The sequence below is a fragment of the Marmota flaviventris genome, chromosome 17, assembly GCF_047511675.1.
Source record: "Marmota flaviventris isolate mMarFla1 chromosome 17, mMarFla1.hap1, whole genome shotgun sequence".
In the NCBI taxonomy this organism is placed as follows: domain Eukaryota; kingdom Metazoa; phylum Chordata; class Mammalia; order Rodentia; family Sciuridae; genus Marmota; species Marmota flaviventris.
Window position 1 is genome coordinate 67,792,234 of NC_092514.1, and position 13,835 is coordinate 67,806,068.

At 36.2% G+C, this 13,835-nt stretch overlaps 1 protein-coding gene across 3 annotated transcripts in view; it reads right to left on the reverse strand.

Moving 5' to 3' along the window:
• Positions 1-13,835, reverse strand: part of Abca9 (ATP binding cassette subfamily A member 9) — a 59,270-nt gene that overhangs the window by 31,618 nt on the left and 13,817 nt on the right. For 2 of the 3 annotated variants that reach the window (XM_027946278.2, XM_071602966.1), the window contains exons 9-17: positions 12,859-13,006; positions 9,536-9,704; positions 6,973-7,031; positions 6,126-6,236; positions 5,422-5,597; positions 4,866-4,985; positions 4,512-4,650; positions 3,924-4,014; positions 1,392-1,531 (exon numbers count right to left, since the gene is read on the reverse strand). In XM_027946278.2, the coding sequence (XP_027802079.2) occupies positions 1,392-1,531; positions 3,924-4,014; positions 4,512-4,650; positions 4,866-4,985; positions 5,422-5,597; positions 6,126-6,236; positions 6,973-7,031; positions 9,536-9,704; positions 12,859-13,006 (1,153 nt within the window). The remainder of the gene's footprint in view (positions 1-1,391; positions 1,532-3,923; positions 4,015-4,511; positions 4,651-4,865; positions 4,986-5,421; positions 5,598-6,125; positions 6,237-6,972; positions 7,032-9,535; positions 9,705-12,858; positions 13,007-13,835) is intronic. The other variant, XM_071602965.1, reaches the window with a different exon arrangement.

Consider the following 13,835-nt stretch of genomic DNA (forward strand, 5'->3'; position numbering starts at 1 on the left):
TAATTCAGAGAATGTACTATATAACTCTGTGCCCACTCTCAGATTCATCTCTCTCTCTCCCTCCCTCCCTCCTTCCATCCCTCTCAGAGATTCTGACCATGATGTGAAAATTACACAAGAGTCTCGAAATGGAGTAATTCTTCATGAGGGAACAGCAGGTCCTTTTGAAGGATTTAAAAAAAAAGGTTGGAAAATAAAGCTTCTATCTTGTGTGTTGCATAATGAAAAATAGAAATGTATTCATGATTTTTAATGAGTTTAGTTTCTTTTTTAGTCAGTCTCTAATTGCTTATCATCTTTGGAATTAATTTAATAAGCAATCAGATGAAACTGTGCTTTATGGTCCTCATAAAGATTTCTGTTTCCATAATGATATGTATCTCAAGGACATTATATGTACATCTAAGACTACCATTATCTCAATGATCTAAGATTAATATATTTCATGACCTTCCAACATAACTGAAATGAGGAGGGATCATACATTATTTTAATTGGCAACATTATGTATTTTTGTTTCTTTCTTAGTGGTGCATCCTAATCATGTGTATCTTAGACCTAACAAAATGCCAGAGGCACTACATGTCAATCCAGATGCTTTATTTAAATTTTATATTTTAACAAAATGTTTAAATATATTAAGTCAGGTGATGGTTATCGGTATGTTATTAAGGCTATGGTCTGGTGCTGTTTCCTTATTGGTCATGATTGTGACAGGCCTACTTACTCAAACATACAGCAGTAGCCCCTGATCTTCCTTGAAGAGTTGGCAAATTTCCTGAACACATAAGGTAAGCAAATACTGATAGGCTACACTTCAAAATAATAAATAAAAGTCATTTACCTTGAAACTCTTGGGAGATAAAACAGCTTACTGGAATATCCAATAAAAGAGTGGTAACAGTGTAGTCACACAGGCTTTCGGATTTGCAGCGAAGGTGTGAATTTTAGAATGTTTAGTAGCATACCGGATGACCATGCTCATGTTCAGTACACTGGATTGCATTGTAATGTGGAGCCCATACAATATATACATTGTGTATGAATTCCTTTAGCTCCTTCAGTAGTTCACCACTGTTTTCACAAACTCCTTCCTGCCCTGACCATCTCATTCATTCCTGAAACAAATTCCCCCCAAATCCTAATTTTAATGTGATGCTTTCCTCTTAGTTGTATGTGGTGCAACTCAACACATATTTATCTATCTGCCTTGGTTTACTCATACATGACACAAGGATAGTGTCAAGGGCTGACAGAGGTGACCTTAGGACTAGAAATGTTGAATGAGTTAATGCAAAGTGCCAGACTAAAACTAGTCATCATTCTCATCAGCCCAGTTATTATCAGTAACATCATTCCCAAGTCATTCTGTGGCCTCTACATTTTATTACCTGGAAATTTGCTTGTTGTTTCCAAAGGCAAAATATAGATAAGTCTTTCTTCACTTTGTGCTGTTAATTTGGCATCAGGGATGTGCTGTTTAACCAGTGATGTTATGCTCTCTGGATCACACATTTCATTCAGGTGCAAACTAAATTTAAAAAGAATGGGATATAGTTATTTTTTATCAAACACTATCTCTAAAAACACATCTTAACTATGTAGTTTGTGCTTGTCGCTTCATCAATATTTATGAGACAAAAATGTAAAATCTACTGGAAGAAGAAAAACATAATAATACTAATATATTCCAATCTGTTTAATCTACACAACATAGCAGAGAAACTCATGAAAGGGAAAAATGAGTCAGATGACATATCTCAAAGATTATCTTTTGGAAGAAAGAGAGATACAGCCAAATCTTGCCTGGGCTGGGGTGGAGGGGGAAGTTTGATTTTGTCTCTACCTCTTCAAAAACCCAATTTTGAATTCTGCCTTCATAGTAATGTATGAGTTCTGCAAACACTTGGACTTGTACACAGTAAAACAAAAATGGAGGTAATTTGTATAGACATTAAGGACATGGGCCTAACTGGGCACCATGGCGCACACCTATAATCCCACTGGCTCAGGAGGCTGAGGCAGAAGGATGGCAAGTTCAAAGCCAGCCTCAGCAATTGAGCAAGACCCTATCTCAAATGTCTCAAAATAAAAAATATAACAGGCTGGGGATGTGGCTCAGTAATTAAACACTCTTGGGTTCAATCTCTGGTACCAAAATAAGAACACGGGTCTAATGTCACACTAATGTAGGTTCCAGACCTGCATCCAGGAAAGTGTTTAACATCTCTGAGCATCAGTGCTCTCATCTATGAGATGAAATAACATAAGCTTCCTAAAGAACTTCTAAAAACAGAAGACAATACTGCAGATGAGATATCACAGGGCCTTTCCTGGTAAAACCTCAGTACATGTCATATAATTTTATCATTTTCATGCCAATTGAAAGTTGGTCTGTCCTTTGATAAGACCATCTAAAATTTATTACATTTTTGGATTTTAGAAACCCCATTAGTCGTATCCACTGAAAGGTACTGAGAAGATAGAGTGATGCGAACATCACAATAGACTGATTACATAAACCTAAAAAAATCAATTAAAACCACTATTCTGTGCTTAGCATTGTCAGGAATACCAAGTAGGAAGGGAGCTTGCCACAGATAGCAATACAAAGCAGCATGTTATAGAAGGGAAAGAGAAGAAAGGTAAGAACTTCACACCTTGTCAAGTGCTCACGCAACCCTAACTATAAAATGGGTGTTATTACTGCTGTTTTATAAATGAAGCTACCAAGGTTCAAGGAAGTTAAAAAATCACCTAAAATAACAATTCATAGAAGTGCTTTCAGATTTTCAGAAAAAGAGGATGCTCAAGAAGGAGAAAATATTTAGGAATAGGCTTCAAAATGGATAAATTTGGACACAGTTAAATGAGCTGGAGGAGGACATGTTAGATAGATGTCCTCTCTCGAGCAGAAACAAGACAACCATGCACATATCTGGAGGACAGAGAGTGGCACCCTTCAAGTGGAGGTACTGATTAAACAGAGTTTTGACAAATGATAACAAAAGAATGATAGTTTTGATCAAGTAAGCACTTGGAGTAAGTAATGGTGGGGCATTACTTTCTCCAAGGTTAAATAACCCTGGGAGATGGAGTGCTTTAAATGATTTTTAAAGAAATATTAATACTTAAGTGGGAAGCAAAAGTAAGTGAATCACACCATGCCTATAATCTTGATCCCAAACTCAACCACTTATAAACGTTCAAGACAGGTGGGTTATGAACACTCTTGGTGTGTGGTATTCTTACTTATCAAAAAAAAGGATGGCAGGGGCTGGGGTTGTGGCTCAGCAGTAGAGCACTCGCCTAGCATGTGCAAGACACTGGGTTTGATCCTCAGCACCACATAAAAATAAATAAATAAAATAAAGGTATTCTGTCCAACTACAACTAAGAAAAAAAATTTTAAAAAAGGATGGCAGTAGCAGTATTTAGAGTTATCTGGAGGTTAAATATGTAAGTATTCTTTATTTAGATTTCTTAGCAATCCCTAAAATGTAGCCAACACTTAGTAAGTGGTAGGAATTACTTAATCATGATAATAATTATTATCATGAAGAGAAGGAGAGAGAAAAGAATGGTAGAGAAAATGAAGTCAGGGAAAATTGAGAGGAAAGTATTGAAACTGTCAAGAAAAACAAAAACAAACTTCTGAAAGATGTTAAGAGAAAAGGTTGAAACACCTGTAAGTTACTCTTAGCAAGTAATATGTTCTGAAAACATTTTTCAAGCATTTTATTTAAACTTAGATAGCCATCCTTATATTCCCAGTGTCTCCTATATTTTGACTAAGAGGGCAGGGTGACCTCGTGATAACTCAGCTCTTTTGAAGAGTGATTGTGCAGCCTATTTTGATGTGGTGAAGTTGATTGCATCTGCCCCCAGCATTTTCCATATGTCCCCACCATTAAGAGCAATACCTTAACTGGTAGCCAATGCCCCATCTCTTCTTCAGGAACAGAGAAGAGCCTGCACATTTCAGCCTCCCACTGGAGATAAAGACCTTCCTGTCTAGTGAGGAAGAACCAAAAGATAAATTTTACTGGGGCATTATTTCTTCACAATTTATAAAAGAGTGACTCCAATAACAAATAATGATTTTTAGAAGCATGACACACTAAGATAGATACATTCTAATTCTGCCATAGGTAAACCACTTCATCATCCAACAACTGCAATGATAAATTATGATAAATGAGTCTATAGCATAGTTTAAAAAGTTACTATGTATCTAAACAATTTGCTTCAAGACAACTGACATTACACTGAATAAAACATAATAGACCTTAGAGAATATTCCATATATTTTATAAGTCCAGCTGCTCTGCAATAGGATCAGAATACATCCATGGGTCAAAGTACTCTGGGACACAGACATTCAAGTGAGTGACAGCCAAACTCTCCTGTCTTGGCCCATGCCAGTGAGATACAGCTAAAGAGAACCTATTCATATTCCACACATTTCCCTAAATTCTCACTAAGATCAATGAAAGAAAACTTAAAACTACCAGCCAGGATATCAGCCTCATCCATGAACTGGGTGCTGAAGAGGATGACTCTGTCCGATTTCCTCTCTTTCAAGAGATTCCACATGCGATGCCTTGAAAGAGGGTCCAATCCAGCAGTTGGTTCATCCAATAACAAAACCTGGATGGGAGAAATAAACCTAAAATAATTTTCCGTTTCAGGAAAAAATCTTCTAAAAAGCACTCTGCTTGCACAAATATTGGAAACAAATACCTTAGAGTTTAAAATTTCATTGTGAAAATTCTCTTACATTTATCTTTTTCAAATCATTTGATCTAGTACAAAAGCTTCATAGTCTTCAATCTGATTTCACCAGTGGTTTTACTTCAACTTACCTGTGGATCTCCTAAAATGGCAATTCCGAAAGTCAGTTTCCTTTTTTGTCCACCACTTATATTTTGAGCAAGAATGTCTTGAATATTTTCCATCTCTAAGGCCTGTAAAACTCGTTGTACCTAATCACATAAAGAATATTTAGTTCAAAACCCAAGATTTTTAAGACATCATCATTTGTTCTGTTCTTTCTTTCTTTCTTTCTTTCTTTCTTTCTTTCGTACTGGGGAATGAACCTACGCATGTTTTGCCACTGAGCCACATCCCTGGCCCTTTTATTTATTTATTTATTTATTCATTCATTCATTTATTTTGAGTCAGAATCTCACTAAGTTGCTGAGGGTCTTGCTAAATTGTTGAGATTGGCCTTGATCTCCTGCATCAGCCTCCTAGGCTGGGATTATAAGCATGTGCTACCACACCTAGCTTTTTCTGTTTTTATAAAGGGTCCTTTTGCCTAACCTTTAGGCAAAATACAAACAACACAAACCCATTTAGAGTTCTCTAGGCAAGCCATTTCGTTTTCTTGGTTGTGTGACAGGCAATATGTTCAGATACCTCTTGCTCCACTTCATGTGGCAGAATCCCTTTTATTTTAGCAAACAGCCTGAGGTTTTCTCTCACAGTAAGGAAGCCAAATTGTACATTGGATTGTGGACACACTCCAGTGAGCTTGCTGACAGCTTCAAAATCAGCCATTTCTGAAAGTGTGTGATTATAGATGGTGACAGAGCCTGTAAGCAGAAGATAGAGAGTTGCCATCAGGACAAGGTGTCATGTTGCATTTAAAATACTTTACCATGGAAAAGAATGAATGCAAATCACTAGATTCAGTGAAACATATTTTACCTATAGGCACTACACAGTTGTCTGATTGAAAGGTAGCGTTCTGAATAACATGTGATCTAGCAGAAATGCTAATTACTAACTGAATCATCACAGAGCTACTTAGAGAATATTTAGAACACAAATGACATTTTAAAGAAATACAATTGTATAAAAAGAATAACTTAAATGTCCAAATTTTGTTTTATTTTTAAACTGATACATAAGATCATTAAAAATGCACATATTAATAGGTTACCATACAACGTTCTGATTCATGTATACTTTGTGTCATGTTCAAGGAAACTTCTAAATATTTTCTCTTAAACACCTGACCTGATGTGACAAGTAGTTAATACGACTATTGAAGTTAACTGAAGAAAGACTCAGGTGGTTCACTTGTGCCTGAGCTTGTCCTTGGATGACTGTCCTCTCACCTGACGTTGGGGCTGACAGTCCACTCAGTATGTTCAACAGCGTGGTTTTCCCAGCTCCACTGTGACCAAGGAGGGCAGTGATCTGGCCTTCATATATGTCCAATCCCAGACCTGGCATGATTTCAAAATCATTATATTTCAAGCCTGCATAGTAGCTTTGCAGTCTCTGAAATTTTTATAATTTTTTCTCAGCATCAATATATTTGGCTACCATTATTCAAAATTAAATCAATCTTAAAGTTCTTCCTTTTAAAATTATGTCTCACATAATAAACATTTCACAATTATAGCATCATCAATGACAAGTCATTATAAGATTAACTTTTTTTTTCATAAAAGCATTTTTATTCTTAAAGAGAGGCCAGCTATTTAAAAAGATAGATTTAGTAATCCCAGCGACTCAGGAGGTTGAGGTAGGAGGATCATGAGTTCAAAGCCAGACTCAGTAAGCAAGGCCCTATGCAACTTAGTGAGACCCAATCTCTAAATAAAATATTAAAAAGGGCTGGAGATGTGGCTCAGTGGTTAAGTTCCCTGGGTTCAATTTCTGATACCAAAAAGTAAATAAATTTAATTTAATTTAAAAATTTAAAAGATAGCTTTAGAACTAGAGCATTTATGAGTTGAAAATAAATGTATGATACTATCATATATCTTTCCCTCCTGTATGATCTTCCTTTTTAACATTGTTATATGGTTTTTATGTACTTGAAAGGAAATATAATGTGTTTCAATAAAAGAGAATTATAATATCTGGATGACCAGTCCTTAATTTCTACCAAGGTGCTATAATGTTGAGGCACAGTCCCTACATCAAATGGCCACGTTAAATATTTTATTTTATTACCTCTTAAAGCTTCTACTTTTTCATGTTTTCCTGTAAATTCTTTTTTAAGATTATTGATCCTGTAAAAGAGAAAAAACAGATGGAAATGTTTTGAGGAAGTTATGGAGGTGGACAGAGGCTGGATAAATCAAGTCTTTGAGTTTGCAAGAAAATCTAAGGGTCTTTCTTTCTTTCTTTCCCTATTAAGTACAGCCAGAAGCATCCAAAGCATTTTGTTAGAAGCAGCACCCCCTGATCACCACAACTTGGACAAGCTACAAATGGAGGGGTAGGGAGCACAAGGAAGTATGTCAGTATGAGGGCTGTGGCAGATGACAGGAGCTGAGGAGAGCTGGATGTGAAATAAAAAAAAAGAAAGAAAGAAAGAAAAGAAAGTAGCACATGATAAAAAGAAAGGGCTTTATGGTAAAAACGTCCTGGGTAAAGTCCCAGACGTGTCACTTACTAGCTCTGTTACAGACACTGTGCACCCAAACTTCACTGATTCAGCACCAGTAGGAGGGGATAACAGGTTACTGTCACACAGCCCTGATTTGTAGAACAAATGAGAGAGGACATGCAGAAAGCAAAAAGCTTGGGACAGAGCAAACCTCCATGAGAGGGGAAGAAGAAGACAAGGAAAAAAAAAGTTTAAAACCAAGACAGGTTTTAAAAAGAGTACCTAGGAAAGATTTGGAATGAGTGGAAGGGCTACTTTAAGCCGGCCCCTTATTGTACATTATCACAATAAACCAGCAGATGGGTCGTGTTAGTCTGCTCAGCCCCATAGTCCAAGTGGTTTAAAGGTCAGACATTCACTTCTCATAGTTCTGGAGTCTGGAAAATCTGAGACTGACATATCCATTGACTTGGCTCCTGGTGGACTCTTTAGTACTTGCAGAAGGTGGCCTTCTTGCAGTGCCCTCACGTGGTGGGAGTGTGCCTCTCTGTGTCTCTTCTTACAAACATGCTGATCCCATCATGAAGGCTCTCCTCTCGAGGTCTCATCTAAATCTAATTAGTTCTCAAGGCCTCTGTCTCCAAATACCATCATTTCAGGGCTTAGGGTTTCAACGTATGCAATTCAATTCACAGAACTGATAACCTTCAGTGAAATGCAGCAGTGACTTGAGAGGATCATTAGTTGCTGCCACAACTTTGAGTTGGGCATGCAAGGGTTTATTCAAACTGTGAAGTCTTGGGCAAGTTGTTTGGCTTTTTCTAGCCTCTCTTTCCTCATCTTTTCTTTTTCAGGGAATCATAAGTATCCATTTGGTTTATTCCTTCATTTCATCTAAGCCATACATAGGCTGGGCTCTTTCCATAAGTTTTAATGAAATGTTACCTTGTTGTTTAGGCAGTAGATTCTAGATTAGGTAGAAACTTCTCTCTGGATGATTTAATAATATATTTTAATTGACATTTCAATCTTCTGCCTTCTCTTCTGAGAGTTGATTGTGAGCTCTGATGGCTTGGACTCTGGGATAAAATGACCTGGAGGTGCAGAGCACTATGAACTGATCTGCTGGATGCAGAGCCAGCTGCAGGAATGAAGCAGGATGGGGGCTTTGGGTTCCCCTGCCACAGACAAGGCCTCTTGGACCATCCTGTCAGCGCCAGCCATGTGAGATTCTGCTTCCCATGCCTCCACCCATTGCTAGAGATGATTTTTCTAGAGCAGGGGCAAACCTTTTGACCTAAAATCCACAAGCCTTTACTATCCTTTTTCTTGCCTGTTGAGTAAATCAAAATGCCTTCTTTCTCTAATCAAGGATTTCTATTACTGCTATGATAGGACTGATTCCTTCCCAGGCACTAGAAAGAGCTTAAATCTCAGCGTTCCAGGTTGGAGGAAGATCCCCATCCTGGAGGACAAAGCAGCACCTCAGGAGGAGTGAAGGGACACTACTCTCATGTCTGTTTATACTGGACGTGCAGTTTTGAGTTTAAGTAGAATAGTGGATGAGGTGGATCAGAAAAGCTTTATTGAAGGGTGACATGAACACAGCATGAATGATGGTCAAAATTTGAGCAAAGATATTAAGGATTTCTAGCTGCTTGGAAGTCAAAGCAACCAGCAATGAATGAAGTATGAGCATCACCTCCAAGTCAAGGGTGCCTGGGGCTGCTACCGCTCACTCCTCACATTCCCCTCCACCTCTCAGGAATCTCTCTCCTTTGCTATATGGTCTGCTTTCTTTTTTTCCCCCTCTTTCCTTAATCTTATCAACTGGTAAGGGAAGAGGAGAAAGAAAAAATAAATCACGGATAAAAAGAGGTGAGATTAACAAGGGGGATGGTGGCATTGTCTATCACAAGGAGAGCAGCAGAGAGAGAAAAACTAGGAGAAGAATGAGATGTTGACAGTTGTTGTTATGCCACAAGATATTAGTAAATCAAAATGCTGAGAATGTGAGAAAATAAAGTGCCATTAAGGGTGAGAGCAGCCTTTCAGGAGCACAGGAGGCTGGCGTAGGTGGTGCGAGGGGCACAGAAGGCAGTCTTTGTACAGCACTGTGTTGCCTGGTAGATCCCTGGTCTCTGACCTGTTCTCCATTGCACCTCCATGTGATTTATTTGTTACCTGATGGCTTCTTTCCCATGAAATTCTGGAGACACTGGTTCAAAAGAGTCATCCCATGAAGGGTCAGAAGGTGTTTCATTCTCAAGGACCACGTGATTAGCTCCTTGGTGTTGAAACCAAAACGAAGACTTCAGGAAAAACCAGGGAGAATGACTATGTCCAAATTTGTCTACATGGGCAGGATGCAATTTAATATCAGGTCAGGCACCATATCAAAGATCATAGTCCCCCTAGGGCAGAGTGTCAACGCTTTGACAGTAAACCTGAACCCACATTATCACCTTAGACTATTATGGTTGTAACTGCTTTTTGACATATAAAGAACAATGAAGAAAAAGTAACTGGAATGTTACCATCTGATACAATGTTTCTAATATGAGAAGAATGTAGCAAATATCCTCAAATCAGAGTGAGATGTTTCAGAAAAATTTAAATCTGACAGTTAAGAACAACTTCCACTTGGATTTGGCAGACATGGAATGTGCTTGCCAGAGTCCCTGGCTATGGTGAGATATAGACCTTGTGTCACAATGCCAGTGGTGTTTTATCAAGTCGGTGACAGAAGCATCTACAAGATAAGCTATCTCAGAGAACCTAGAGGAGACTACAGAAGTAGGCACAACATTTTAAAAATAAAAAAAAATGGAGCAAATGTATATTAAGAATGAGAAAAATGAAGAGCTTCCTTGTGGTAATTCTCATCAAGGTAAGGGTAACTTTTGATCATCATTAGTCTTGGCAGGAATAGAGTAGGAAAATAACTATTTCTAACAAAGAATATAGAAGAACTTAATGAGCTCTGGAAGTGTTCACAGATAAGATGGATGATCTGGTTGAGCACATTTCTGAGTTGACTTTTATGTACCATGCCAATTTATTCTACCAAGTGTATTTTTCTGGTTTTCTCACTTTTAAAGGGGGAGGAGGAAGAATATACTGATTGGTTTTAAAAATACATTTTCCATACTAGTAAAGTATGACTCCAGAGTAAGTATCATGATGGTGAAATTATCTATCTCCCTCAATTATGTACCTACTGACTACTTGCAAAATATTTTTCAGAGAAATGAAAATTTTCAACAAAATTGTCAACATTAGCCTTTTTCATTTTCAGTCTATTATAAAGTTTTAGAAATTCTAACCCAAAAGAGACTTCAGAATTAATCTGAACAAAACTCTGTGTGCAGAATGAATCTCCAATAGGACATCCATTGTTTCAAGGGATGGAAAATATACCATCTCCAGAAGCCAGAGATTTAATGTATGGAGGCCTCAATGGTAAGAAACAATAACTTCAAACTGAGCCCAGATTAACTCCTTATTTTCCCACTCTTTTGGTGTTCTTATTTTCTATTTTAGACAGAAGACTGATGTTGTAAAATGACAGCCATTGTTTCCAATATGACTCTTGGAATTATTGTTAAAAATGTCACCTGGTCACGGTCAACCTATTGCTCAACAGTTACCTTTGAATGCTATCTTCTAGTATGGTGTATTAAATTTTATTTTAAAAATATAATGCTACCGGGCTGGGGTTATGGCTCAGAGGTAGAACACTTGCCTAGCATGCATAAGGCACTGAGTTCAATTCTCACCACCACATAAAAATAAAATAAAGATATTGTGTCTACCTATAACTAAAAAATAAATATTTTTTTAAATATAATGCTACCTAAACACCATGTATGTGTCCTTTTTACTTTAAGGATAAAGAAAGGACTTTTGTTGTCACATGTTTTCATGAAGTTTAGATACACCACATCACCTATTTTTTCTGGTCACTTAATATAGTAACCTTGTGAAAATCAACATGAGGTTTTCTGGAATAATTTATCCCAATGAACTACAGCTAGATGCCATTTCTGGAAATTTCCCTTTCAATAGAGTTTACAAACTATTTCTAATTTCTACAAAAATCTTCCACAAGATGATTTTCAAACTCATTAATTCATAGCTAGCAAAACACAGTTTTCTTCTTTTTGGAAAAGAAGTGCTTGCCTCCCTGGGCTCTTACAATACCTCTTTTGATAATCATGTTTTCTTCAAAATTACTAGAATTGGTTTGGCAATCTTTTCTTCAATTACTGAGAATAACCTGATTTTAAAGATCTGTCAATGTTGATAGAGTTTTATTAGACCACAGAGAAGAATGAAACTATGTCATTGCAGGAAAATAGATAGAACTTGAAACATCATGTTAAATGAAATAAGCCAAACTCAGATTTTTTTTTTATCTCATATGTGGAAGCAAGAGAAAAAAGGTGGGGTGGGGGAGTAGAGGGTTCTCATGGAAATAGAAAGGAGATCAGTAGAACAGAGGAAGGGGATCAGCAGGAAGAGGGAAGGGAAAGGGGAGGCACTGTGAAACAAAGTTGACCAAATTATATTGCTATAATGTGTGCAATTACACTATTGGGTATAATTATAATGCAACAATAAAAAAGTAAAAAATATTTAAGATGTGTCAATGCAAAATAACCTCATTTAGGGAAACTGAATATCCTGGTATTCCCTTCGTACATAAATTATCTTAAGTTTATCCTTGCAATATTCTATGTACTATTAAAATTAGCTATGTCTCAAAAGTTAATAGGGTAATTATATTGTCTTCAAATTTTTATTTTCCAAATTGTTTCATTTCCAGAAGTTTTTCATTTTCCAGAATTTTAGGTTTATTATCCTGTTTTCAATTTGTCTTTTTAAACTTTTTCCTGCTTTATTAAAGCATTTTGTTTTCATTTCTAAGTTTCTACATATTATTAATATTATATATTTCAAATTTTTTATTGATCTTGGTCAGGCTAAATATGTTCTCTTCTATTTTTAGGGTGACAAAATCTTTTTATTAGCATTTATCAATGTTGGATGTTAATCAAATTTTAGTGTGTATGTTAAGATAATGACATTATTTTCTTTAATTTGTTAAGATAAATTCTTCTGCTGGAATAAATTTTACTTGGTTATTATATAGTGACCACATAAATCATTGTTGTAGTGGATTTGTTTCTGTTGATTTAGGTTTTATAACCAAGTACAAATCTGAGGGCTACCCATTTCTTTTTCTTGAACTATTTTTGTATTAACAGATTCATTATCCATAATCTCTTGCAAGTGCTTCTTTTTAAAAAGAAATAGCCTTCAGTGTTAGAGAAGAGCCAAGACTTAGATGGTAATTCTACATACAGAGTGCAGAATATTATCTGTCCTGTTTTAGAAATTTAGAAAAAAAAGCTAGATAATTTATATACAGTACATTGTAGACAGTTATTTTAAATCAATGCAATTGATGTCATTGTGTTGAATAAAACCATGCTTCTACTTACTGGGTAAAATTTTGTCAAAATATAATGTCAATACCAAATAGAGAAGAGCATCAAAGACCAACATGAAGAGAGTAGCTATTATTAGATATGAGGAGTTTGAAGAATCCAAATGGACATTAGAATTCACGTCATAGTCCAAATGTATAAGCTGGGAAAAGATATACAGAATTTTAAAAAGATTAACTTAGCATTAAATTTTTAAAGAAATAATTGATACACCATTAAAATGATCATTTTCTCATTTCTTTCAGATATTGGGGTTGCAAAGATAAATCAAACACAATTGAATCTTACAGAGCTCAGATCTACTGGCATGCAAAGCAATTGACCTATCTATCTGCAAACCACAAGTGACAGCACAGAGGTCTTCTAGGAATTAAAGGAACTCAAGTGATGTTCCAGTTTAACCCAATTTAGGATTTCATTAGGATTAGGATGGAGATAAGGAGGGTGTCCAGGAGGGGTCTCAAATCCAGCACAAAAACATGGAGGGGTGAAATGTACTAGCATTTGAGCAGAACGATTTCTAATTGAGCCATAGTAAGATTCAATGAGTTACCATGGAACATAACTTTCCATTTAGCATTTTATAGTCATAATGTTATAACTAGAATTAACTTTTCTGAAGAGGTTCAGCTTTATAATGAAATAACCAGTTAAAAATAAAAAGAGATTTATTCTAAATTCCTGGCTTTCAAATCCTTCAATAGTATTGAGGGTCATGTTTTTTAAATTTAAATCAGACAAATGTTCACTAGGGTAATCAATTACAAGTAGAAACTGAACCACAGCAACCATAGAGTACTATCCTATATTTAGTGACTTAAGAAATAAATAATTATGCAGAGAGAAAAACCCAAAAAACTCTTGTCCCTTAAGTGTTTGTCTTGACAAAAGTCGCATGTAAATTTTAATGCTTAGTACATGTGGCTGGAATTATTGAGGGAATCTGTTTAGAATGTTCCCTAAAAATAAAA